This window comes from Pipistrellus hanaki (genome assembly GCF_964339955.1).
Source record: "Pipistrellus hanaki genome assembly, chromosome: 18".
NCBI classification, from domain to species: Eukaryota; Metazoa; Chordata; class Mammalia; order Chiroptera; family Vespertilionidae; genus Pipistrellus; species Pipistrellus hanaki.
This window is the reverse complement of record NC_140520.1, coordinates 36,772,642-36,799,066: the sequence shown is the minus strand read 5'-3', so window position 1 is coordinate 36,799,066 and position 26,425 is coordinate 36,772,642. Positions and strand designations below refer to the sequence as shown.

At 53.2% G+C, this 26,425-nt stretch overlaps 1 protein-coding gene across 1 annotated transcript; it reads left to right on the top strand.

Moving 5' to 3' along the window:
* The first annotated feature begins 977 nt into the window (after positions 1 to 977).
* On the top strand, positions 978 to 23,940 carry LOC311613078 (uncharacterized protein). The gene is made up of 8 exons (XM_084866547.1): positions 978 to 1,031; positions 6,579 to 6,651; positions 9,629 to 9,770; positions 11,886 to 12,000; positions 12,791 to 12,938; positions 20,737 to 20,995; positions 22,760 to 22,874; positions 23,651 to 23,940. The coding sequence occupies exons 1-8, from the start codon at positions 1,021 to 1,023 to the stop codon at positions 23,778 to 23,780; spliced, it is 993 nt and encodes a 330-aa protein (XP_084722673.1). The 5' UTR covers positions 978 to 1,020; the 3' UTR covers positions 23,781 to 23,940.
* The last annotated feature ends 2,485 nt before the right edge of the window (positions 23,941 to 26,425 follow it).

The following is a 26,425-nucleotide window of genomic DNA, read 5'->3' as shown; positions in this document are numbered from 1 at the left end:
TGCCACTCGCTTACTTTCAATAAACCACAGGGACCCAGCAGCCTGCTCCAGAGCGGTGCCTGAGGCATGGGTGTAGGGAAAGCCACACGGGTAATGATGGTCAAACTTACAAAATTATATTTAGTCATTTGAACCACTGGTTTTTTAAATTAGTGAATTCCTATGAATCAATAGATATCATCTATAACTGACAGATATTGTTAATAATAAGTGAGTGATACTGGTGCAGCCTAGGAATCAGCACAACACCCCTGTCTCCTTTTATAGATAAAGTTTTATTGAAACACACCCATACCCGTTTGCTTACATGTCACTGAGGGCTCCCTGCACGTGCAGCAGGGGGCTGATGGGCTGCACCATCTTCAAAGCCTAGACTGTTTTGCACCTGGCCCTGGACAGGCAGTTTGCTGGCCTCTGGGTCCATCCTGATGAGTGTACAGTGTTAAAACCAGGTACATTCAGCAGGATTTCCACTATGTAACACAGGCAGAGAGAGGGGAGAAAGACTGAAGTACAGCAAAACGCCTACAAGAATTCCCCAGGAAGCTGGCAAGTTCATGGTCGGGCCAGCAGAGCAAGCAGGAAGCCCAGCAAGCGCTGGCGTCTGGCCTCCAGGCTCCTGCAGCCGCACCGGAGAGAATTTGTTCTCTCTCCGCCGGTGAAAGTGTGCGGTATTGCTCATGGGGCGGATTGTACTCACCTTTGTTCCTTGATAAGGTACACCGCCACCAAAAACAGAATTCAGAGAAATTTCTAAAATGGTTTGCGGTTTTCTAAAGGTAAAACCACTGCTCTGTGCTGCTTAGCAAGTGTCTCCGCTCAGGGCCCGGGGCCTCGGGCTGGGCCCAGAGGAAATGGCTCAGGGCGGCCACGCAGCCGCTCAAAAACGGGCTTAACCTAGGCTGCCCCGCTCCCTCCCGCAGATCCTTGGGCCGCGGAGCAGAACCGGACCAGCTGGAACCAGCAATCCAGAAAAGTTTGGGCGAGAAAAAAAGAAAGAAAAAAAGGTGCCTGGTCTCCATGGGGCCCAGGTAATCACTTGGCCAAAAAATTACAATCAGTGAGTAGAGAAGCGCTTTGTTTGTTTGTTTGTTTGTTTTGGGGGGGGGTTGGAGGGAGGGTTGTCAGAAAGTTGACTTTTGGGGCCGCATCGTCTGCCATAAAAGAAATCCTCGGTGGCACGGAACTCAAGGCACGTCTGGATTCCCTACACCGGACATGGCTGGTCAGACTCCAGACGCCGGGGAAGAGGGGGCGCTGGCCAGGACCTGAGCCTGACCTCAGCAGCCAGCAGCCTCCCGGAGCCCTTTCTAGAGGAGCCACACGCTGTCACCGGGACCCGCGCTCTGCTGTCACCCACGGACCCTCCTCATCCCACCTCACACTGCGGCTGCCACAGGAGGGGGGCTGGAGACCACCACCTCCCAACCTCAGGGGAGAACAGGGCCTGCATGGCGGGAGTATAGCCCAAAGGCAGACTCTCAGCATCACAAAACCCTGCCACAGAGCCTGGTCCGCCGGGGACGCTAGGTGCGGCAGCAACATATGTGGCTTCACCCCAAGTCTGGCTTTACTTTTATGGATCACTAGGATGGATCTTTTTGGAGTCAGCCATGCTCTGCGTCTCCGCTTTCCCACACCCGGGCTCCTCCCCACACCTGGAATCCAGGAGGAAGATGCACACGCATCACGAGACACCTTTGACCTAGAGCTAGAAGATTGACCTTCCCAACAACAAGGTCAATTCCAGACACATGACCTCTCATTGGGGGACAGTCCGTGCAGCAGTGTTATAGACGACCTGGGCTCCTGATGGACCAGTACAAATTTTTATTTTATTTTTTATTGAAAATTTCCCCCAGTGTGTTTTTCTCCTGATGACGCTCTCAGGCTACGCATTTAGCATGAGTGCCAAGCCCATTGTGCAGATCCTGGGAGGATTCTGAGCTCGTGCCTCACCCTGAAGGGCGTGCGGCGCTGGACGGAGCCTGCACCGACCCAGATGCCCGTGGAGACAACCTGACGAAATGCCGTCTCACCGGAGGCCTGTCCTGGCCACTCCTACCTCTGGCACTGCTTCATGTGGACTCGTAGCTCTTACCATCGCCCCCTGATACACTTCCTGCAATGTGCACATGTCCTTCTCCCTCCACCGGAATACAACACCCAGAAGAGCTGAGACCATGTCACCACCGAATCCTCAGCATCACCTACAGCGTAGGGACTCAGTAAATATTTATTGATCAAATAAATGAAAGCAAAATCATTTTCTTCTTTTTCTAGGAACTAAGAACAGAAGAGCTGCTCAGTGTAACTTGGAGCTAACTTCTTTACAGATTGTCCCTGTAGAACCAACACTATAAGGGGGGAAAGGTAAAAGATGGGGGAACTAGAATAGACCTTAAAAATGATCTAGCTGATCCACCATGGTTTCAACAGCACTAGGAGACCCAGGCCTTTCTGTCAGTGGCCTCCACAAAAAGACAGGGGGTGGGGGCGGGGGAGAGAGACTAATGCATTTGCTGGTTTGCTTTGCCAAACCAGAGCTCCCATGAGGAAAGGGGAGGTGACAGTCTCGGTGGTGGCCACCTGTCTGCACCCTGACCCCTGCCCGTCACCTGCAGGACTTCTTTCCTGCCGATTCTATTAATAGCTCAGTGCCTCCGGCCAAGACAGGCCTCAGAGTGAAACTACTTACAAACTGCAGTGTGACCTGGGACACCCACCGGACTCTACTCACCTACTTCCTGCCGTTCTGTACTTGGCATTATGGGAGCAACTTCTAAAACCTTCAAAGGGCTGGTCAGCCTCTTCCTTTTACGACCTGCATGCCCACAATGTCCTCTTGCCTTTCCTGGCTGCCTCACTGGGTTTACAACTCGCTCTCCCTGTCGCCCCGGCCACGTGCTCTCCCTGTGGGTCCCAGTGGTCTGCAGTGACACGGTCACCGCTCCTGCCAGCCGCCCTCCCGGAGCCAACCCTGCTCTTTGCCCGGCTCCTTCTCCCTGTTCATCTCTTACACAATTCCTGCTGCAGGAGTTCCTCTAAGCCTGGCATTCTCACTTCCTCTTGGAATAGCCAAGTCCACTAATTTCTGAACGGACCACCCGAACCTCCCACTGTCCGAGTCCACAAATGGTGGAAACCTTTGGAAAAACACCTCCGGAGATTGCTCAGCGCCTGGAATGCTCTGGGGCAGCCACCGTGCGTCTCCTCAGGGAACTACCCGGGCATGGCGGGCGTGCCAGGGGCTTCACAGACATGCCAGCCTTGCTCGCCTGTGCTTCCGGGCGAGTGTGAGCACATGCTGGCCCTTAGTGAACAGTCCGAGAAGGGACCGTTTCTAGAGCAGTGTGAAGAGACAGAGGCACTTCCGGCCTTCCGGGCAGGAGCCCCCACAGAGAAAGAGAGGAAGACGTGCACAGAGAGAAACTCAGGAGGCGGCTACGATGGAGAGGACACCGCCTGTCCTGGGAGGCAGGGAGGAAGGTGGGGAAAGGCGTTTAAACCCGATCATGGTTTTATCCTGGTTCAATGCAGGTTTTATCCCCATCCAATGCCCAATAAAATGGGTTTTATCTCTGTCCGCGTTAGATTCCACAGCCGGCAGTCCTGTCCCCGAGGCAGTGGCTCTCCAATACTCGGTCACCAACTGGTGTCTGAGTCCAGACGGCGGGCGCCCGCTGCCCTGAAAGGTTTATGTGGCAAATGGAGCCAGCAGCCTCCTCCCGTGGCCGTCTGGGCCATGTTAATGGGGGGCAGGGGTCACCAAGGCTGCAGGAGGCGTCTCTGCGTGGCTTTCCCTACACACACACCCCCTACCCCTCCCCTCCCCCGCCCCGCTGCCCCATATGTAATTCTTGGTGGATTTTTTTTTTTTGAGAAAAAAACACACAATTCTCTTTGCCCTGTATCTGATGTGAAAGTAAGAAAACAAAAAACAAACAACTATCATGTAAAAGTTAAGCCATTCATTATGAGCCATTTCTGGACCTAAACAGCATCAGATTAGACTTTTTTAAACTGTGAGGCAAACAGAATGCACATTTACACATCTTATTGGAAGATAAATAGACATACAGAGGTAACCGTGGAGAAAAATACACAGAACCCAGATTTGTCCCAGGCAGGGGATTTGACTGAAAAATGGGCAACCTGACAGGACTCCTCGCAGCGTCCAGCCCTCTGCCGCACTGCTTGGTCCCCACCAAAACCTCCCCAGCCTCTCGCTGCGAGGCTGTCCAGCTTGGACACGCTGGTTCACTCCGGTCTAAAACCACCCCCAACAATTCACGCAAAATGGACTAAAGACTTAAATGTAAGACCGACACCGTGACCCTCCCGGAGGAGACAGAGGAGAAGCTCCTTGGCATTGGTTCTGGCGACGCCAAGAGCGCAGCACCAAAGGGAAAAACACATGGTGGGACTTCATCAAACCCCAAAGCTTCTGCACAACAAAGGGAGCGATCAACAGAATGAGCAGACAACCACGGATTGGGAGGAGAGGTGGATAAGCTCTCCCTCTGAGAGGGTGAACAGAAAAACTATAGAGGGCCCTGGCCCGTGGCTCCCTTGGTTGGAGCATCGTCCTGCACACCAGAAATGTCACAGGTTCCATCCATGGTCACGGTGTGTATGGGAGGCAACCAATCAATGTCTCTCTCTCTCTCTCTCTTTTTCCTTCCTCTCTCTAAACATATCCTCAGGTGAGGATATATATATATATATATATATATATATATATATATATATATATATATATAATGATTGTACTTATTTATTTTAACTTTTTTTATTATTATTGATTTTAGAGAGTAAGTAAGGGAGAGGGAGAGAGAGATAGAAACATCAATGATGAGAGAGAATCATTGATCAGTTGCCTCCTGCACACCCCCTCCTGGGGGTTGAGCCTACAACCTGGGCATATGACCTTGGCTGGAATCGAACTCAGGATTCTTCAGTCCCCAGACCAATGCTCTACCAGCTAGGCCTAATTATATACTTTTAATATATAACATTAATAACAAAACTACAACAACAATCCAGGAAAAATAGACAGAGGACCCGAACAGGCATCTCCACAGCATCGCTAATCTGGCTAAGAATGATAACCAAACCACAGTGAGATAACACCCACACCTGTTAGTAAGGTTGTTAACAAGCAGGCGAGGGATAAGAGTTGGCAAATACGTGGTGAAAGGAGACCTGTGCACTGTTGGGGATGTAATTTGGTGCAGCCATGGGGAAACAGCACTCGTGTGACCCAGCTGCTCTCCTGGGCACGTGTGCAAAGGAAATGAAGTCACTGTCCTGAGACAGCAGCACCTTGGTGCTCACGGCAACACCAGTCACCACAGCCAAGACAGGGAGACAACCTGAGGGACCTCTGGCTGACGGGGAGGAACTGTGGTGTGTATGGACAATGGAATTTCATGCAATAAAAAGAGAGGGCCTCGTCCTTGAGGGCATCATGCTAAGTGAATTAAGGCAGAGCAGAGAAAGACACTATATGGCATCCCAGAGGTAGAATGGACTGAAGACTGAAGTGAAACTCATTGTCTAGAGAGAATGGAAGTTCTCAGTCATGGTTTGGGGAGGGGAGGAGTGCGGAGATGTTGGTCAAAGGGCACAATCGGCTAATGTGACATGAATAGTTTCTGGGGATCAGTAAGTCCTTTGTTACATATGTGAATGTTAGGAAGAGAGGAGATCTTAAATGTGCTTACCACACACACAAAGAGGTAATTATGTGAGGTGATGGAGGTATTAATTAACCTCATTGTGTTAATAGTTTTGCAAAATATATGAATATCAAATGATAACGTCTAACTCTTTAAACTTACACAATGTTTTATGTCAATTATTTATCCTATCTAATAAAAGAGTGATATGCAAATTGACCATAACTCCAACACACAAGATGGCTGCCCCCATGTGGACAGAAGATGGTCTCCACAAGATGGCCAACAGGGGAAGGCAGTTGGGAGGGACCCAGGCCTGCAGGGGAGGGCAGTTAGGGGTGAGCAGGTCAGCAAGGGAGGGCAATTAGGCATCAATCAGGCTGGCAAGGGAGTGGCTAGGGGGTGATCAAACTGTCAGGTAGAAGTGGTTAGGGGCAATCAGGAGGCAGGCAGGCAAGCAGTTAGGAGCCAGCAGTCCTGGATTGTGAGAGGGATGTCCAACTGCCCGTTTAGGCCCAATTCTATGGGGTGCAGGCTGGGCTGGAGGACACCCCCCATGTGCATGAATTTCATGCACTGGGCCTCTAGTCTATAATAATTAAAGGGTAATATGCTAATTAGACTGGGTGTCTTCTGGAAATCATTCCAGACGTCTTTCCTGTTGAAGCTGGGGCTGGAGGGAATCAGCCCTGGTCCCGGGTGCCAGAGGGAAGTTGGTGCCCGCCGCCAGGGGAAGGAAGGCCTACTCTTGCACGAATTTTCGTACATTGGGCCTCTAGTATCTTAATAAACCGGAGGGGACTTTGGAGTTAGTAGACAAAAATGGGGAGGTATTGAAAGATTTTGAGCAGAGAAGGGACACGCTATGACTTACAGTTGATTTGGTCACCTTGGCAGGTTGGTGAGCTGGCCGACAGAGGAGAATGGAGCAGGAAGCAGGAGAGGCTGTGGCAGGAATCTGCTCACTCAGGTGAGGGGGAGGGTGGGGGTGGGATGGGGTGGGGGGGGGGGCGGAAGAGGGGAAGGGCTTGCAGTCGGAAGTGTTGCAGAGGTGAGAAGACTTTAGGTTCCGTTTGAGGACAGAAAGCCAATGGTGTTTGCTGGTATTTGTGGCTTGTAAGCGAAAGAGAGGAGTCAGGGGTGGGAGACATTGTTCTGACTAACATCCTCAGCCCGTGCCAGCACATTGGCTGGTCACGCCAGTGTTGAAGTGGGTTTCTGCTTTCTTGTCTCTGACTTAGTTCTTCTCCACCAGACTCTAGTCACGCTCTGAAAACTGAAAGTGAGGCCTGCAGCCCAGGGGCTGGAGAGATTGCATTTCAAGATGCCATCATAAAAAGGGAGCCACTGGTCAGACCGTCAGTTGGACTGAAAAACTAAGGGAGAGCCACAGGTAGCATTCCAGGGTTCACGTTTGTAGGTGCTCCCCTTCACCTATTGCTCCGTCACCAGGTCCTGGCCCTTCAGGAAGAACTCGCTTGTTCAGAAATGGTCTGGGGAGAGACGACTCCCTAGCAGACCTTCGGTTCTGCTGGGACCTGGAGGGCGCGGGCACGATGCCCGCTCAGCAGGTGCCGTTCAGTGGGCGAAGCGGGAATGATATTCTGGGGGAGTTGGATGAGTTAGTGATGGGATGGTGGTGAGACCAAGGGCCCTGGGCCAGAGGGTGGCACAGCTACTATTTGTCTGGAGGAGTTGGGACGCTCGTGGGACGTGGAGATGAATAGTTTCTGGAGATCAGTAAGTCTTGTGTTACATACCTGAGTGTTACCAAGAGAGGAGAAATCAGTCAGTTTGTAGTCACATCGGGAGCAGGGATGGCCTTTGAGGTGAAGGAAGCCGCACGTGGGAGTGAGAAGGAGGATGGCATGTGTGGCTGACTGCATGCACATCAGCTGAGGTGCAGGCCTGGGAGCAGGCGGGTGGGTGGTGGCTGAGTGAGTCTGAGAGGTGGAGCGGGGTCAGCTCTTGAGCAGCTCGGTGTCTGACGGGGAGAGTCCGGACATGAGAGCGTGGGCAATGGGAACTGACGAAGAGGTTCCCAGCAGGAGCAGCACTCCTCCCTGAGGGCTGCAGAGGGACTCCTGGGCGGTGTCTGGAGAGCAGATGGGACAGGGAGGTGACCTGGTGTTACAGAAAACCGAAGAAAACCAAGCAATGCTTAGAGAAATGGAGTTACACTGAATTATTATTATATGCAGGCTCAGAGAAAAATCTTTCACATTCTTGGCAAAAAGCATGGAGGAAACTTTCCCTATTTATAATTTTTCCAGCTCTTTGTCTCCCAAATAGGGGTTTTCTGGTCCCCTTTGCAAGTTCTTAAAGAGCCCCATGTGCTGTGGTCTTGAGACCACAACTAAAGGCCTGGCCTGGCACCAGCACTGATAACTCTGTCTGGGGATGGTTTATGGCCTGTCTGGAATGGGAGGACCAGACAATTAAAGGGGCAGAGACTAGACGATAGGCTAAGAAGAATGTGTGTTAGGTTAATGGCCCAGTTCAGATTGCTGGACCCCCAGAATGTCTCATTTTCCCCATCACTGGGAATGGGACCCCAGTTTGTCTGCTGCACTGGTCTCAGCCAGGGGTGATGAGGACTTGCCCAGAGTAGAGTGGGAAGAGAAGAGGAGACACACTGAAGAGCAGTTCGCAGGTGTACTCAGCACAGGGCTGAGAGCAGCGTGTGGGTGCAGGAGCAGCGCGGCTAAGGGGACTCTGGGTATCTGTCCTTGGAGCGTGGAGGGAAGAGCCATTGCCCCATGTCAGGGAGAGTTGTCCCTGGGAGAGAGAACTCACAGCCGCTGTGGGTGCCGAAGGAAGTCTGGCTGGAATTAAATTCCATGAATGAGAAGTCTCAGCCATTAACCTGTCCTTTTCAGAGAAATGTTGGAACTTATTTTCCTCTCCCTAATAGCAATGGGACACTCTTTTAGCTACACATGTAACTAAGTAGTACATCTTATCCATACCTGCGCAAAACCAGACGAGACGAAAACAAGGATGTATCGAGTGCCGATCCCAAGCCCTGCTGGAGGCATTGCTTGTTGGGTACCTGCACCTGCCGGGGGACCCTGAGTCTGTGGAGCTGAGCGGATGGTTTTGCTCAGTATCCTGGTCCTGGTGGCTGATGGGAAATGACTCAGGGTCCTTAGTGAAAGTGAAAGATCCCGTAGAGAAGAGATCTACAGCAATAAGCTAAGGGGAGTGTTTCAACGTGTCTGTGATGGAAACATGGAGGAGAGTTACCTTGATGGTAAAACAGTGCTTACAATTGTTGCAACTCTGCAAGCAGATGGACACCAATAGAGACTCCATGGAAAACATAAAGAACGGAAAATGCCAGCATGGTCAATTTTGTTCTCTCTTCCTTTCCAAAATGATGTTCATGTCAGGACAACTTTCAGAAACTGTAAAAAGGTGGATACTCCGTTGCCATAAAGGGAGGTGCCTCTGGACACTCTCCCAGCGCCGTGGCTGAAATGTTGCTGAGTCCCTGGGCGGGTGGTGTGAAGAAGTGGGGTCACCGGAATAGGGTCTGGGGAGCGGGGTGAGGAGAAAGAGAAGGCAGAGGAGTGAGAGCTCCGAGGGGCAGCCGTGGCCCTCCCCTCCGGAGTCCCCGCGGATGGTGGGAGCCATGTCACAGCGTGTCCCGGGAGGCAGGTGGGAACCCCACCACGGACCACCTTTCCTTTCCGCTGTCCCACGCCGGGGACAGGGACACGGGCCAGGCCGCGGGGACAGCGGAAGATCTGAGTGGAGGCTGGGGCAGGAGGTGCGGCCGCTGGTTTGTTGTAAGCGCACACTTGCTTTCATTGACGCATTAACCACAGGTGAAGAGGGGAGGCCACAGGGTGGGGGGGACTGTGACAGGGGAACTTTCAGAAAAGCCTCAGTGCTGCCCAGACTTTCCGCGATGGCCCGCCCACTTGGAAGCCCCTCTCGCACAGGAAGCGCTGACCATGGGGATAAAAGAGACCCGCGAGCAGCCTGGGCTCATCCTCCTCTGGCTCTGCTCGCTCTTCACCAGCATGAGGCCTCTGCTGCTCGCCCTCCTGGGGCTCTGCTGCCTGGCGCTGCGCGCTGTGGAAGGTGAGTGGCGGGGCTGCCACGGGGCAGGGGCAGGTGGGGGCGGGCACGGGTTTCTGTCTGGACTCGGTGTGGCCTGGAGGCCCTGCCACCGCAGGTCAGGCTTCCCCGGGGCAGAGCGGGCATGAGAGTTGTGAGTGGAGGGGGCCTCATGGTTGGCCTCAAGGCTGGGCTCAGAGAGGGGGGTTGGGGATCTCTCCATGTCTCTGGGCCCACGCCCGGCCATCTGTGGGTGAGGACAGGAACAGGTCTCCCCTGGGGTCACAGTGCACTCACTCTGAGGGCCGCTCCTGGGTTTTCTCCCGGTGAACGCGGTGGTGGGACGGTGCTGAGGACGGGAGAGGCCCTGTAGCTTCGTCCGGCTGATACTGAGCCCGATGAGGTCTCAACAGTTCCGAGAGTTTAGTCCCAAGGTGGGGATGGGCTAGAAGGTGTGTGTTCTGGAACGAGTCAGTGTTTTCTGCTTAAAAAATAGACTGGAAGCTTACACCTTCCTGTGAGAAATCAGTGTTGCCCTTGAGAAGACGGGAGAAGTTGGGGTGACTGTCGGATGCTGCTCCCACTTAGGATAAGCTCTGGAGCTTATGCCAGGTCATCTGATAAGTGTCAGCAAGTAGATGACTGCCTTCTGCGCAGTCAGACAAGCCGCAGAGACAGCGGGCCAGGCTCCGCGATGCAGAGCCTGCCCTGTGTCCAGCCCCATTTCCGTAAGGTTGGTTTTTAGCTGCGTGGGCTTTATTTCTCCTGTGGCTCTGGAGCAGGAGAGACTCTCCCTGGGGTGTGACTCTCCTCTCGGCCTCCTTGTCTGCAGGCGGATTACTTAGACTGGATAGGGGAGCTTGATGGTGGATCCCCAAGGGTGGCCACGGATAGAGTGGCAAAGTCTGCATCTCCCTGACACTGTAAGCAGAATGAAAATGATTGATGAGATGAAGGCCCAGCTGGTGTGGCTCAGTGGTTGAGCTTCAACCTATGAACCAAGAGGTGGAGGTTCGATGACCGGTCAGGGCACATGCCCAGGTGGCAGGCTCCGTCCCCACTGGAGGCAGATGATCAATGATTCTCTCTTCATTGGTGTTGTCATGGGCTGTCATTTTGCCTCTCGTCGCTGGGCCATCTGTGGAGACCAGGTGTGGGTGGGGAGACGCTGTGGGAGCAGACGGACTGCGGACACTGGCCAGGTTCCCGTTCCTCTCGCACCCTGGCCTGAGCCGCTGCTGCACATCCAGGGGGAGAGAGCCCCGGGCCTGACCCGGCTCCGCTAAAGGTGCTGTCTCCTTGGATCCCACAGTTACAGCCGGGAGCAGGGAGGAGCTGTGGGGACTGAGAGCCAGTGGACACGCTGGGCCTGGAGCCCATGTTGGATGTGTCCCAGGAAAATGTTGTTCCTTAAGGAGAGAGAGACACAGAGAGCAAACCCAGGTTCCTCCGGTTCCGAGACCGATAGGAAGTGATGGAGAGGAGAGACCAAGAGGGCAAAACACCTTTGTTTGGTTCATATGAAAAGAAGGTTTGGCTGGCCCTAGCTGGTTTGGCTTGGTGGATAGAGCTTGGCCTGGGGACTGAAGGATCCCAGGTTCAATTCCGGTCAGGGCAATGCCCGGGCTGTGGTCTGGATCTCCAGTAGGGAGCGTGCAGGAGGCAGCCCATTGATGATTCTCTCTCATCAGTGATGTTTCTCTCTCTTCCCCTCTACCTTCCTCTCTGAATCAACACAAATATATTTAAAAATGAAAGCCCCAGCTGTTACTTAAGGTGCTTTGCAGCTGAATAGTTCTCTGGGCAACACACCAGGCCCTTCAGCTGAGGAGAAAGTAGCACCTGGAAATGGGGTGAGATCACCCCAAACCGAAATGTCACTCACTCTCCCAGCCCCCCCTCCGCCAGGGGAGGTGGTTCCTAAACCGAACTGCCAGCTCCCCGTGGGCCGTGCTACTGAGGACGATGCTCTCTGAACCACTTCCTTCCCGTGGCTCACGTCTCGCCAAGCTGTCGCCGCGTATTGAATGGTGCCTTCCTCCATATCTGTGACAAACCACTCTTCGTTGTTTCCTTGGTAACATGGTAATGCTTGTACCATCGCAGTTACATGGCATCTCTGCTTGGCTTCTTCACCAGGTGTGGGGAGTGAGGTCGTGGATCAGCGGATCTGTGTGAGCCTGACTACCCGGCAGCTGCCCACGAACAGAATCAAGACCTACACCATCAAGGAGGGGCCCATGAAGGCAGTCATGTGAGTGTCCCCCGGGCCGGGCTGGGTGTCCAGGCAGTGGAAGTCCTCCGCCGGGAAGCAGGTCCACGTGGGCGGAGACCTCCCCTCAGCCAGCGGCCCCTGGGTTTCCCCATGGTCACACTGCCCTGCGCAGCCCACAGAGTGGCTGTCACCAAAGTGCGGCCACAGAGGGGGACCATCCTCCTCCTCTCCGAGGCAGTTTCAGCAGGAGCCCGAGCAGCACCGGAGGACACTGCTCAGTGCTGAGGGTCAAGTTCAGAGTTTGAGCTGCACTCCGATGGAATCCTCTGGGCCCCTCCCTTTTATGTGGAGTGCGGGAACGTGGGTGCCATGTGGCCAGTGGCCATGTCTCCCCACAATGTGTACCAAACTGGCCCACATTGCCCTGGGACCTCATTTTCAGAATAGCAGCTCTTCCCAATGTATAGTAACAACAACGCTGCTCAGAGAAACTAAGAGAAAGAGAGCAGCTTTTGTACAGAAAATGGGATGAGTGCCTTAGGTTTGAAAAGGAAGGGGCTGGGATGTGGTCACTGGACCAGATGCTGTCACAGGCCCCGCGGGGCTCTGCTGAGAGAGGAGCCTGGGGTTACAGGATTACCTGGAGCCACCTCTCCTGGGTGTTAAAACGGCTGTAGGAGGAAGCTTTGCATGTGTGCGTGTGCTCGGGGTCCAAACACCTGTTCCATCCTAGAGTTTCTGCAAGAGCTCTGAGAGCCGGTCGGATCTGAACTCCCGGCCCGGGCTGTGGGACGCGGCTCACTTTGTCTGCCTTTTCCTCACATCGCAGATTCATCACCAAACGTGGCCTTAAAGTCTGTGCCGACCCACATGCCAACTGGGTGAAGAAGGCTGTGCGGACTGTGGACAAGTCCAGGAGGATAAACGAGACCAAGCCCACGGGAGCCCAGCAGCCCACCAGGACGGCTGTGACCCGGGCGAGGTAGTGGCCTCGTCCCGTGGAGCCAGAGGCTGGTGTCTCCTTGCAAGCCCTCAAAGGACTGATTAAATTATAGCACCTTTTCTGAAGTTGTTGTCTTGAATTTTTACTCTTTGTGTTTTCCTATTCCTTCAGCTGCTTTGATGAATAAATATTTATTATGGGAGGCGTCCCACAGTCATTCATTGTGTATGTGGGTGGGTGACATGATCCATTTGGGTCCTACGGGATCTCCTTTGGATGGTGTCCTGCTGGGAGGTGTGGAGAGGTGTTTACTGGGGATGTGTTACTGGGAACGCTGGGCGGGCTCAGGCTGCCTGTCACTGTGTCCAATTCGAAGGCAGGGTTGGAGCACAGAAGTGCTTACTGAGAAGATCAGCCAACAAGGAGACAGGGTGCTTACAAGCATCAAGTCCTGTTTTTCCAAAAGGTGCAGGGGACAGGGTTATAACGGGGAAGGGGTAGGCTGAGGCAGGGGACAGATGTCAGCTATTGGTCCTTAGTCACCAGGGATGAGAGGGTGTTGAAGGGAGGTTGTTGATGGGTTGATGTTGATGTGCTCAGGTTTTGACTCCTGGTGGGTCAGCCTGACCATTGCTTATCGGTTCTGTTTGCTGGACTCAGAGCCATATCACCTCCTTAATTGCGTCACACAGGCCTTGCAAAGGAAACTTAAGAAAATCTTAACCCCCTAGCCCCGTGGTCAGCGAACTGCGGCTCACGAGCCACATACAGCTCTTTGGTCCCTTGAGTGTGGCTCTTCCACAAAATACCATGGCCTGGGCGAGCATATTTTGAAGAAGTGGTGTTAGAAGAAGTTTAGGTTTAAAAAATGTGGCTCTCAAAAGAAATTTCTATCGTTGTACTGTTGATGTTTGGCTCTGTTGACTAATGAGTTTGCCGACTACTGCCCTAGTCACGTAAGGACATGTGTTCTAAGATTTAAAATAATGTGGTTAGTTTTCAGATTCCTTCAGATGCTCTGATTCTAAGTCCCCCTGTCAGAGGGAAACTTAGTCCTCCTCCTAGGCTCCAGCTTGAATGGTCCCCTCCCCAGGGTCCCCGTGACCCTGGTCCATGGCAACAGTTCAAGACCCCTTCCAGCCTGTCTTTCTCGTGGAGTTCCCTCCATGGAACCAGGGGAAACCCCGCGTCACTGATCCCAACTGAGGCTCCCTCTCTGGGCGCATCCCAGGTGCTGGGCCTCGGCAGGTTTGCCCTCTCGCTGTTCCATCTGCCCTCCCGGGAAGGAAGCACAAAGTCAGTGCTTTTCTGTCAGGGCAGCCAAGACCAGCCTCGGGCGGGAAGGTACAGGCTCCGTGGCCATCATGGTCTTCCCAGTGGGCGATGCTCTCGCTGCCTCTGTGCTTCCTGCAGCGCCGCCGCCACCCGGCCCTTGCCCAGGGCGTGCTGTCAGCTAGGAACACCCCCCCCCCCCGCCCCCGCCCCAGCCCCGTCGCCTGCAGCCTTTCTCCAGCGCCATCCCATCCGCAGTGAGGCTTTCGTTGGGTGCTGCGCTGTGAGGTTACTAAGTTGCTGATTGGCTCATGCTCGTGGCCCTGTGTCCGGCAGCTGGCGATGTGCCTGCACGGCCGCCTGCCACCCACAGTGAGGACCACAGGCCTCGAGGGCCTGAAGGGAAGGAGGACCAGCTGTGGTCCAGCCCTTGGCCATGTAAGGATCTGGTGGATGGTCTCAGAGGGCAGCTCCCTTACATGATCCAGCCAGTGGACGGGAGAGGAGGCCACGGAAGGGCTGCCTCCTGGCAGGAAGTGGGTTCCTCCCTTCTCATCATCTCTGGCCACGACCCTGTCAGTGTTGGTCTGAAACACATACCAAGAAGGACACTTGGTGAGGCGGAGCAGCAGTGCCACAGGAGCCGAGAACCGACTTCTGACGGGACTGTGCATGTGTCTCCCATGGGCCTCCCAGACCCCAGAGGTGCCGTGAGATGGTGATGATCCGAGGCGGAAGGCACGGCTCTGCACGTCTGGTTAGCCTCACGTCCTCTAGGGTGGTATCCAGGACGCCGAGGGGTTTCAACCAAGTAGTGTGCATGACGTGGGACGAATTGACTGGAGGTATTTAATTCGTTTAGGTAGGACCTGAGTCTGGGCACTGGACCCCTGTGGGTTAGTGGATTCAATTCCATTGAAAGAAATAATTTAAGAAACAGAGAAACAATCGATGTGACAGAGCTATATTGATTGGTTGCCTTCCGCACACACCCTGGGGTGCAAGGGATAGAACTCACAACTCAGGTACATGCCCTAGACCAGGAATCGAACCTGAATCCTTCAGTGAGCGGGCCGACCCTCTAACCCACATGTGTCAAACACAAGGCCCGCAGGCCAAATCCAGCCCGCCAGGCCTTGCAATGTGGCCCGCACCGCGCTGTCATCACTGCACTCCGCTGTCAGTTTATGACATTGTCAGTTTATGACTGTTCAGTAAACCATTCGGCCCGCGATTTAGGCTGGATTTTAGATTTTGACCCCTTCTCTGATTGAGTTCGACACCCCTACTCTAACCAGTTAGCACACAGGCCAGGGCCTTCGTTACACTTTTAAAATTTGTGGCATGTTTGAAAGAAGTTGTCTTGGGTCGCAAGAACCAGAATTATTTAAGTAGTTTGACTGACAACAACAGAGGAATCCAGTGGCTACACCTCACTGAGACAACAATCCTTTGATATTCGTTAAACGATTTTTCGTATGATTGGATGAAAACTTATAGTCACATAATTGAATGTGATGTACCCAAAAGGTTACATTCCACTTGATAGACTCGTAAGATCTAGTGAAGAGTGCATTGAAGATCCAGAGTGAGTTGAAATTGTCTTATATGTGTGTTATATTTCAATAAAAAATTAAAGGAAATCGTTGTTTCATTCATTCCTTTTTATATTTAAGGCTGGGTTTAAAAAATACTTTTATTGATTTCAGAGAGGTAAGGAAAAGGAGAGAGAGAAAGAGAGAGAGAGAGAGAAACATCAATGACGAGAGAGAATCATTGATCAGTTGCCTCCTGCACACCCCCTACTGGGGGTTGAGCCTACAACCTGGGCATATGACCTTGGCTGGAATTGAACTCAGGATTCTTCAGTCCCCAGGCCAATGCTCTACCCACTGAGCCAAACCAGCCAGGCCTAATTATATACTTTTAATATATAACATTAATAACAAAACAACAACAATAATCCAGTAAAAATAGACAGAGGACCTGAACAGGCATCTCCATAGCATCGCTAATCTGGCAAAGAATGAAAACCAAACCACAGTGAGATAACACCCACCCCTGTTAGTAAAGTTGTTAACAAGCAGGCGAGGGATAAGAGTTGGCAAATACGTGGCGAAAGGAGACCTGTGCACTGTTGGGGATGTAATTTGGTGCAGCCATGGGGAAACAGCACTCTCCTGGGCACGTGTGCGAAGGAAATGAAGTCACTGTCATGAGACAGCAGCACCTCCGTGCTCACGGTGACTCCAGTCACCACAGCCAAGACAGGGAGACAACCTGAGGGTCCTCCGACTGACGGGGAGGAACTGTGGTGTGTGTGTGTACAATGGAATTTCATACAGTAAAAAGAAAGGGCCGGGCTGGTGGCTCAGTGGATGGCAGCATTGTCCCACAGCCCAAAGGGTGGTGGGTTTGATCCCTGATCGGGGCACTATGGGAGGCAACCAATCAATGCTTCTCAGACCAAAGTTTCCCTCTCATCCTCTGGTCCTCTCTCTCTAAAATTAGTAAAAAAAAATGTCCTCGGGTGAAGATTTAAAAAGAAAGAAATACTGCCATCTATGAAATATGGATGGGCCTGAGGGCATTATGCTAAGTGAATTAAGACAGAGCAGAGAAAGATACTGTATGGGATCCCAGAGGTAGAATCCACTGAAGTGAAACTCATTGTCTAGAGAGAATGGAAGTTCTCAGTCATGGTTTGGGGAGGGGAGGAGTGCGGAGATGTTGGTCAAAGGGCACAATCGGCTAATGTGACATGAATAGTTTCTGGGGATCAGTAAGTTCTTTGTTACATATGTGAATGTTAGGAAGAGAGGAGATCTTAAATGTGCTCACCACACACACAAAGAGGTAATTATGTGAGGTGATGGAGGTATTAATTAACCTCATTGTGTTAATAGTTTTGCAAAATATATGAGTATCAAATGATAATGTCCAACTCCTTAAACTTACACAATGTTTTATGCCAATAATCTATCCTATCTAATAAAAGAGTAATATGCCAATTGAGCATCACTCCAACACACAAGATGGCTGCCCCATGTGGACAGAAGATGGCTGCCACAAGATGGCCAACAGGGGAGGGCAGTTGGGAGGGACCAGGCCTGCAAGGGAGGGTGGTTGTGGCTGATCAAGCCTGCAGGAGAGGGGATCTAAGGGTGATCAGGCCAGGAGAGGAGGGAAGTGGGGAGCAACTGGGCCTGCAGGGAAGGGCAGTTGAAGCGGGAGTGGGGGAGTGGGGGGGACTCAGGCCTGCAGGGGAAGGAGTTTAGGAGCAATCAGGCTGGCAGGGGAGCAGTTAGGCATCAATTAGGCTAGCAGGGGAATGGCTAGGGGGTGATCAGGCTGGCAGGCAGAAGTGGTTAGGGGCAATCAGGAAGGCAGGAAGGCAAGCAGTTGGGAGCCAGCAGTCCTGGATTGTGAGAGGGATGTCCAACTGACCATTTAGGCCCAATCCTATGGGGTATAGTCTGGGTTGGAGGACACCCCCCCTTCCATGTGCATGAATTTCGTGCACTGGGCCTCTAGTCTATAATAATAAAAGGGTAATATGCTAATTAGATGGGGTGTCTTCTGCACATCATTCCAGAGTGCTGGGGCTGGAGGGAATCAGCCCTGGTCCCGGGTGCCAGGGGGAAGTGGTGCCCGCAGCCAGGGGAAGGAAGGCCTACTCTTGCATGAATTTTCGTACATCGGGCCTCTAGTATCTTAATAAACCAGAGGGGGACTTTGGAGTTAGTAGACAAAAATGGGGAGGTATTGGAAGACTTTGAGCAGAGAAGGGACACGCTATGACTTACAGTTGAAATGGTCACCTTGGCAGGTTGGTGAGCTGGCGGACAGAGGAGAATGGAGCAGGAAGCAGGAGAGGCTGTGGCAGGAATCTGTGGGGGTGGGGGAGGGGGAGAAGGACGGGGGGGGGAGGGGCGCGGAAGCAGGGAAAAGCTTGCAGTCGGAAGTGTTGCAGAGGTGAGAACTTTAGGTTCCGTTTGAGGACAGAAAGCCAATGGTGTTTGCTGGTGTTTGTGGCTTGTAAGGGAAAGAGAGGAGTCAGGGGTTGGAGACATTGTTCTGACTAACATCCTCAGCCCATGCCCGCACATTGGCCGGTCATGCCATTTTTGAGGTGAGTTTCTGCTTTCTTGTCTCTGACTTAGTTCTTCTCCACCAGACTCTAGTCACGCTCTGAAAACTGAAAGTGAGGCCTGCAGCCCAGGGGCTGGAGAGATTGCATTTCAAGATGCCATCATAAAAAGGGAGCCACTGGTCAGATTGTCAGTTGGACTGAAAAACTAAGGGAGAGCCACAGGCAGCATTCCAGGGTTCACGTTTGTAGGTGCTCCCCTTCACCTATTGCTCCGTCACCAGGTCCTGGCCCTTCAGGAAGAACTCGCTTGTTCAGAAATGGTCTGGGGAGAGACGACTCCCTAGCAGACCTTCGGTTTGTGCTGGGACCGGGAGGGTGTGGGCACGCTGCCTGCTCAGCGGGTGCCCTTCTGTGGGTGACGTGGGAATGATATCCCGGGGGAGTCGGATGAGTTAGTGATAGGACAGCGGTGAGACCAAGGACCCTGGGCCAGAGGGTGGCACAGCTACTATTTGTCTGGAGGATTTGGGACACTCGTGGGACATGGAGATGAATAGTTTCTGGAGATCAGTAAGTCTTGTGTTACATACCCGAATGTTACCAAGAGAGGAGAAATCAGTCAGTTTGTAGTCACATCGGGAGCAGGGATGGCCTTTGAGGTGAAGGAAGCCGCACGTGGGAGTGAGAAGGAGGATGGCATGTGTGGCTGACTGCATGCACATCAGCTGAGGTGCAGGCATGGGAGCAGGCGGGTGGGTGGTGGGGCTGAGTGAGTCTGAAAGGCTGAGCGGGGTCAGCTCTTGAATAGCCTGGTGTCTGACCAGGAGAGTCTGGACATGAGAGTGTGGACAATGGGAACTGACGAAGAGGTTCCCAGCAGGAGCAGCACTCCTCCCTGAGGGCTGCAGAGGGACTCCTGGGCGGTGACTGGAGAGCAGATGGGACAGGGAGGTGACCTGGTGTTACAGAAAACCAGAGAAAACCAAGCAACTCTTAGAGAAACGGAGTTACACTGAATTATTATTACATGTGGGCTCAGAGAAAAATGTCTTTCACATTCTGGGCAAAAAGCATGGAGGAAGCTTTCCCTATTTTTAGTTTTTCCAGTTCTTTGTTTCCCAAATTAGGGTTTTCTGGTCCCCTTTGCAAGTTCTTAAAGAGCCCCATGTGCTGGGCCCTTGAGACCACAACTAAAGGCCTGGCCTGGCACCAGGACTGATAACTCCATCTGGGGATGGTTCATGGTCTCTCTGGAATGGGAGAACCAGACAATTAAAGGGGCAGAGACTAGACAAAAGGCTAAGAAGAATGTGTATTAGGTTAATGGCACAGGTTCAGATTGCTGGACCCCCAGAATGTCTCATTTTCCCCATCACTGGGAATGGGACCCCAGTTGGTCTACTGCACTGGTCTCAGCAAGGGGTGATGAGGGCCTGCCCGGACCAGGGTGGGAAGAGAGGAGGAGGCACACCGAAGAGCGATTAGCAGGTGTACTCAGCACAGGGCTGAGAACAGCGTGTGGGTGCAGTGGGACACTGTTTTAGTGACACACGTATCTAAGTAGTACATCTTATCCATACCTGTGCAGAGCCAGACAAGAGGAAAACAAGGATGAATTGAGGGCTAACACACAAGTCCTACTGGAGGTATTGCTCGCTGGGTCCCTACACCTGCCGGGGGACCCCGAGTCTGTGGAGCTGAGCGGATGGTTTTGCTCAGCATCCTGGACCTGGTTGCTGATGGGAAACGACTCAGGGTCCTTAGTGAAAGTCAAAGATCCCGTAGAGAAAGATCCCGTAGAGAAGGGATCTACAGCAATAAGCTAAAGGAAGTGTTTCAATGTGTCTGTGATTGAAACATGGAAGAGAGTTACCTTGACTGTAAAACAGTGTTTATAATTATTGCAACTATGCAAGCAGATGGACACCAATAGAGACTCCATGGAAAACACGAAGAATGAAAACTGCCAGCATGGTCAATTTTGTCCTCTCTCTCTTTCTCTTTCCAAAACGATGTTCATGTCAGGACAACTTTCAGAAACTGCAAAAAGGTGGATACTCCGTTGCCATAAAGGGAGGTGCCTCTGGACACTCTCCCAGCGCCATGGCCGAAATGTTCCGAGTCCCTGGGCGGGTGGTGTGAAGAAGTGGGGTCACCGGAATAGGGTCTGGGGTTGGGGGAGGGGTGAGAATAGAGAGAAGGCAGAGGAGTGAGAGCTCCGAGGGGCAGCCATGGCCCTCCCCTCCGGAGTCCCCGCGGATGGCGGAAGCCATGTCACAGCGTGTCCCGGGAGGCAGGTGGGAACCCCACCACGGACCACCTTTCCTTTCCGCTGTCCCACGCCGGGGACAGGGACACGGGCCAGGCCGCGGGGACAGCGGAAGATCTGAGTGGAGGCTGGGGCAGGAGGTGCGGCCGCTGGTTTGTTGTAAGCGCACACTTGCTTTCATTGACGCATTAACCACAGGTGAAGAGGGGAGGCCACAGGGTGGGGGGGACTGTGACAGGGGAACTTTCAGAAAAGCCTCAGTGCTGCCCAGACTTTCCGCGATGGTCTGCCCACTTGGAAGCCCCTCTCGCACAGGAAGCGCTGACCATGGGGATAAAAGAGACCCGCGAGCAGCCTGGGCTCATCCTCCTCTGGCTCTGCTCGCTCTTCACCAGCATGAGGCCTCTGCTGCTCGCCCTCCTGGGGCTCTGCTGCCTGGCGCTGCGCGCTGTGGAAGGTGAGTGGCGGGGCTGCCACGGGGCAGGGGCAGGTGGGGGCGGGCACGGGTTTCTGTCTGGACTCGGTGTGGCCTGGAGGCCCTGCCACCGCAGGTCAGGCTTCCCAGGGGCAGAGCGGGCATGAGAGTTGTGAGTGGAGGGGGCCTCATGGTTGGCCTCAGGGCTGGGCTCAGAGAGGGGGGTTGGGGATCTCTCCATGTCTCTGGGCCCACGCCCGGCCATTTGTGGGTGAGGACAGGAACAGGTCTCCCCTGGGGTCACAGTGCACTCACTCTGAGGGCCGCTCCTGGGTTTTCTCCCGGGTGAACGCGGTGGTGGGACGGTGCTGAGGACGGGAGAGGCCTTGTAGCTTCGTCCGGCTGATACTGAGCCCGATGAGGTCTCAAAAGCTTTGAGAGTTTAGTCCAGAAGGAAAGGATGGGCTAGAGGGTGTGTGTCCTGAAACGAGTCAGGGTTTTCTGCTTAAAAAATAGACTGGAAGCTTACACCTTCCTAAGAGAAATCAGTGTTGCCCTAGAGAGGGTGGGAGAAGTTGGGGTGACTGATACTGCTCCCACTGGAGGGAGTGCAGGAGGCAGCAGATCAATGATTCTCTCATCACTGATGTTTCTGTCTCTCTCTCCCTCTCCCTTCCTCTCTGAAATTACATATATATATATATATATATATATATATATATATATATATATATATATATATATGGCTACTAGCGATGGCCAGATGTTGCCACGTTCTGGCGTTTTACGTCCAGTCGCTGGGCCATCTGTGGAGACCAGGTGTGGGTGGGGAGACGCTGTGGGAGCGGATGGACTGCGGACACTGGCCAGTTTCCCGTTCCTCTCGCATCCTGCCCTGAGCCGCTGCTGCACATCCAGGGAGAGGCAGCCTTGGGCCTGACCTTGGATCCCCCAGTCATGCAGGCACAGCCGGGTGGAGGGAGGAGCTGTGGGGACTTAGAGGCCAGTGGACTCACTGGGCCCGGGAGCCCACGTTGGATATTTCACAGGAAAATGTTGTTCCTTAAGTGATGAGAGAAATGGGTTCTGAGACCGATAGGAAGTGATGGAGAGGAGAGACCAAGAGGGCAAGGTAGCAAACACCTTTGTTTAGTTCATATGAAAAGAAGGTTTGGCTGGCCCTAGCTGGTTTGGCTCAGTGGATAGAGAGTAGGCCTCGGGACAGAAGGGTCTCAGGTTCGATTCCAGTCAGGGCACATGCCCGGGCTGTGGTCTGGATCCCCAGTAGGGAGCGTGCAGGAGGCAGCCCATCGATGATTCTCTCTCATCAGTGATGTTTCTCTCTTTTCCCCTCTCCTTTCCTCTGTGATATAAACACAAATATATTTAAAAATGAAAGCCCCAGCTGTTACTTAAGGTGCTTTGCAGCTGAATAGTTCTCTGGGCAGCACTCCAGGCCCTTCAGCTGAGGAGAAAGCAGCACCTGGAAATGGGGTGAGAGTTCCCCAAACCGGAATGTCACTCACTCTCCCAGCCCCCCCCTCCGCCAGGGGAGGTGGTTCCTAAACCGAACTGCCAGCTCCCTGTGGGCCGTGCCACTGAGGACGATGCTCTCTGAACCACTTCCTTCCCGTGGCTCTCGTCTCGCCGTTTAAGCGAGAACAAAACCACGCTGTCCCCGTGTATTGAATAGTGCCCTTCCCCCTATCTGGTCAAAAACCACGCTCTGTTGTTTCCTTAGTCACACGGTAATGCTTGTACCATCGAAGTTACATGGCATCTCTGTCTGCTTGGCTTCTTCACCAGGTGTGGGGACTGAGGTCCTGGATCAGCAAATCTGTCTGAGCCTGACTACCCAGCCGCTGCCCGTGAGCAGAATCAAGACCTACACCATCAAGGAGGGGCCCATGAAGGCAGTCATGTGAGTGTCCCCCGGGCCGGGCTGGGTGTCCAGGCGGTGGAAGTCCTCCGCCGGGAAGCACGTCCATGTGGGCGGAGACCTCCCCAACGCCAGCGGCCCCTGGGTTCCCCACGGTCACCCTGCCCTGCGCAGCCCACAGAGTGGCTGTCACTGAAGTGCGGCCACCAGAGGGGGACCATCCTCCTCCTCTCTGAGGCAGTTTCAACAGGAGCCCGAGCAGCACCGGAGGACACTGCTCAATGGGGAGGGTCAAGTTCAGAGAGTTTGAGCCGCACTCCGATGGAATCCTCTGGCCCCTCACCTTCTTTGGAGTGCGGGATCGTGGGTGCCAGGGGCCATGTCTCCAGACAATGTGTACCAAACTGGCCCGCATTGCCCCGGGACCTCATTTTCAGAATAGCAGCTCTTCCCAATGTATAGTAACTACAACGCTGCTCAGAGAACTAAGAGAAAGAGAGCAGCTTTTGTGCAGAAAATGGGATGCATGCGCTTAGGTTTGAAAAGGAAGGGCTGGGATGTGGTCACTGGACCAGATGCTGTCACAGGCCCCGCGGGGCTCTGCTGAGAGAGGAGCCTGGGGTTACAGGATTACCTGGAGACAGGTCTCCTGGGTGTTAAAACGGCTGTAGGAGGAGCTTTGTATGTGTGCGCTCAGGGTCCAAACACCTGTTCGGTCCAGGAGTTTCTGCAAGAGCTCTGAGAGCCGGTCTGATCTGAACTCCCGGCCCGGGCTGTGGGACGCGGCTCACTTTGTCTGCCTTTTCCTCACATCGCAGATTCATCACCAAACGTGGCATTAAAGTTTGCGCAGATCCGCAAGCCAACTGGGTGAAGAAGGCTGTGCGGACTGTGGACAAGTCCAGGAGGATGAACGTGAACCAGACCAAGCCCACGGGGGCCCAGTAGCCCACCAGGACAGCTCTGACGCGGGCGAGGTAGTGGCTTCGTTCCATCGAGCCAGAGGCTGGTGTCTTCTTGCAAGCCCTCAAAGGACTGATTAAATTATAGCACTTTTTCTGAAGTTGTTGTCTTGTATATTTACTCTTTGTGTTTTCCTATTCCTTCAGCTGCTTTGATGAATAAATATTTATTATGGGAGGCGTCCCACAGTCATTCATTGTGTATGGGGGTGGTGACATGTCACTCATGATCTATTTGGGTCCCACGGGTTTTCCCTTTGATGGTGTCCTGCTGGGAGGTGTGGAGAGGTGTTTACTGGGGATGTGTTACTGGGAACGCTGGATGGGCTCGGGCTGCCTGTCGCTGTGTCCAATTCGAAGGCAGGGTTGGAGCACAGAAGTGTTTGTTGAGAAGGCCGGCCAACAAGGAACAGGGTGCTTACAAGCATCAAGTCCTGTCTTACCGAAAGGTGCAGGGGACAGGGTTATAACGGGGAAGGGGTAGGCTGAGGCAGGGGACAGATGTCAGCTATTGGTCCTTAGTCAGCAGGGATGAGAGGGTGTTGAAGGGAGGGTGTTGATGGGTTGATGTTGATGTGCTCAGGTTTTGACTCCTGGTGGGTCGGCCTGACCATTGCTTATCGGTTCTGCTTGCTGGACTCAGGGCGGCATCACCTCCTTAATTGCTTCACACAGGCCTTGAAAAGGAAACTTAAGAAAATCTTAATCCCCTAGCCCCGTGGTCTGCAAACTGTGGCACAGAACCACATGCAGCTCTTCCATAAGATACCATGGCCTGGGCGACTCTATTTTGAAGAAGTGGTATTAGAAGAAATTTAATTTTAAAATGTGGCTCTCAAAAGAAATTTCCATCGTTGTACTGTTGATATTTGGCTCTGTTGACTAGTGAGTTTGCCGACCACGGCCCTAGTCACATAAGGACATGTGATCTAAGATTTAAAATAATGTGGTTAGTTTTCAGATTCCTTCAGATGCTCTGATTCTAAGTCCCCCTGTCAGAGGGAAGCTTAGTCCTCCTCCTAGGCTCCAGCTTGAATGGTCCCCTCCCCAGAGTCCCCGTGACCCTGTGACATGGCAACAGTTCAAGACCCTTTCCAGCCCATCTTTCTCCTGGAGTTCCCTCCACGGAACCAGGGGAAACCCCGCGTCACTGATCCCAACTGAGGCTCCCTCTCTGGGCGCATCCCAGGTGCTGGGCCTCGGCAGGTTTGCCCTCTTGCTGTTCCATCTGCCCTCCCGGGAAGGAAGCACCAAGTCAGTGCTTTTCTGTCAGGGCAGCGAAGGCCAGCCTCGGGCGGGAAGGTACAGGCTCCGTGGCCATCATGGTCTTCCCAGTGGGCGATGCTCTCGCTGCCTCTGTGCTTCCTGCAGCGCCGCCGCCACCCGGCCCTCGCCCAGGGCGTGCCTCTGCTCTGCGCACCCTGCCTGTCACCTGCAGCCTTTCGCCAGTGCCATCCCATTCGCATGAGGCTTTCGTCGGGCGGTCAGCTGGCCGCTGGCCCAGGCGCTGCACTATGTGGTTACTAAGCTGCTGGTTGGCTCATGCTTGTGGCCCTGTGTCCGGCGGTTGGTGATGTGTGTGCACGGCTGCCCGCCACCCACAGTGAGGACCACAGGCCTTGAGGGCCTGAAGGGAAGGAGGACCAGCTGTGGTCCAGCCCTCGGCCATGTCAGGGTCCGGCGGAAGGTCTTGGAGGGCAGCTCCCTTGTGATCCGGCCAGGGGACCGGAGAGGAGGCCACAGAAGGGCTGCCTCCTGGTGGAAGGTGGGTTCCTCCCTTCTGCTCTTCTCTGCCCATGACCCCTGTCAGTGCTGGTCTGAAACACACACCGTTTGAAGGACACAGATGCAAGCTGACTGGTTTGGCTCAGTGGATAGAGCGTCGGCCTGAGAACTGAGAGATCCCAGGTTCGATTCCGGTCAAGGGCATGTACATTGGTTGCGGGCACAGGCCCAGTAGGGGGTGTGCAGGAGACAGCTGATCTATGTTTCTCTCTCATTGATGTTTCTAACTCTCTATCTCTCTCTCTTCCTCTCTGTGAAAAATCAACAAAATATGTTTTTAAAAAAGAAAAAAGGAAAAAAAAGAAGACACAGGTAAGGGCGGAGCAGCAGCGCCACAGGAGCCGAGAACGGACTCCTGACGGGACTGTGCATGTGTCTCCATGGGCCTCCCAGACCCCAGAGATGCCGTGAGATGGTGATGATCCGAGGCGGAAGGCAGGGCTCTGCACGTCTGGTTAGCCTCATGTCCTCTAGGGTGGTATCCGGGACGCCGAGGGGTTTCAACCAAGTAGTGTGCATGACGTGGGACGAATTGACTGGAGGTATTTAATTCGTTTAGGTAGGACCTGAGTCTGCACTGGACCCCTGTGGGTTAATGGATTCAATTCCATTCAAAGAAGTGATATAAGAAACATATATATCTCTCTATCTATCTGTCTTGTCTGTCTCTATCTCTGTCTCTGTCGGTCTCTATCTCTATCTATCATCTATCTATGTATCTATGTATCTATCTATCTATCTATCTATCCATAACCTATCTATCATCTATGTATTTATGTATCTATGTATCTATGTATGTATGTATGTATGTATGTATGTATGTATCTATCTATCTATCTATCTATC

Bases quoted from the DNA above. Each gene is read 5' to 3' on its own strand.
- LOC311613078 (XM_084866547.1), top strand. The intron at 9,771-11,885 runs GTGAGTGGCGGG...CTTCTTCACCAG, and splicing joins GGCGCTGCGCGCTGTGGAAG to GTGTGGGGAGTGAGGTCGTG. The intron at 22,875-23,650 runs GTGAGTGTCCCC...CTCACATCGCAG, and splicing joins GGGCCCATGAAGGCAGTCAT to ATTCATCACCAAACGTGGCA.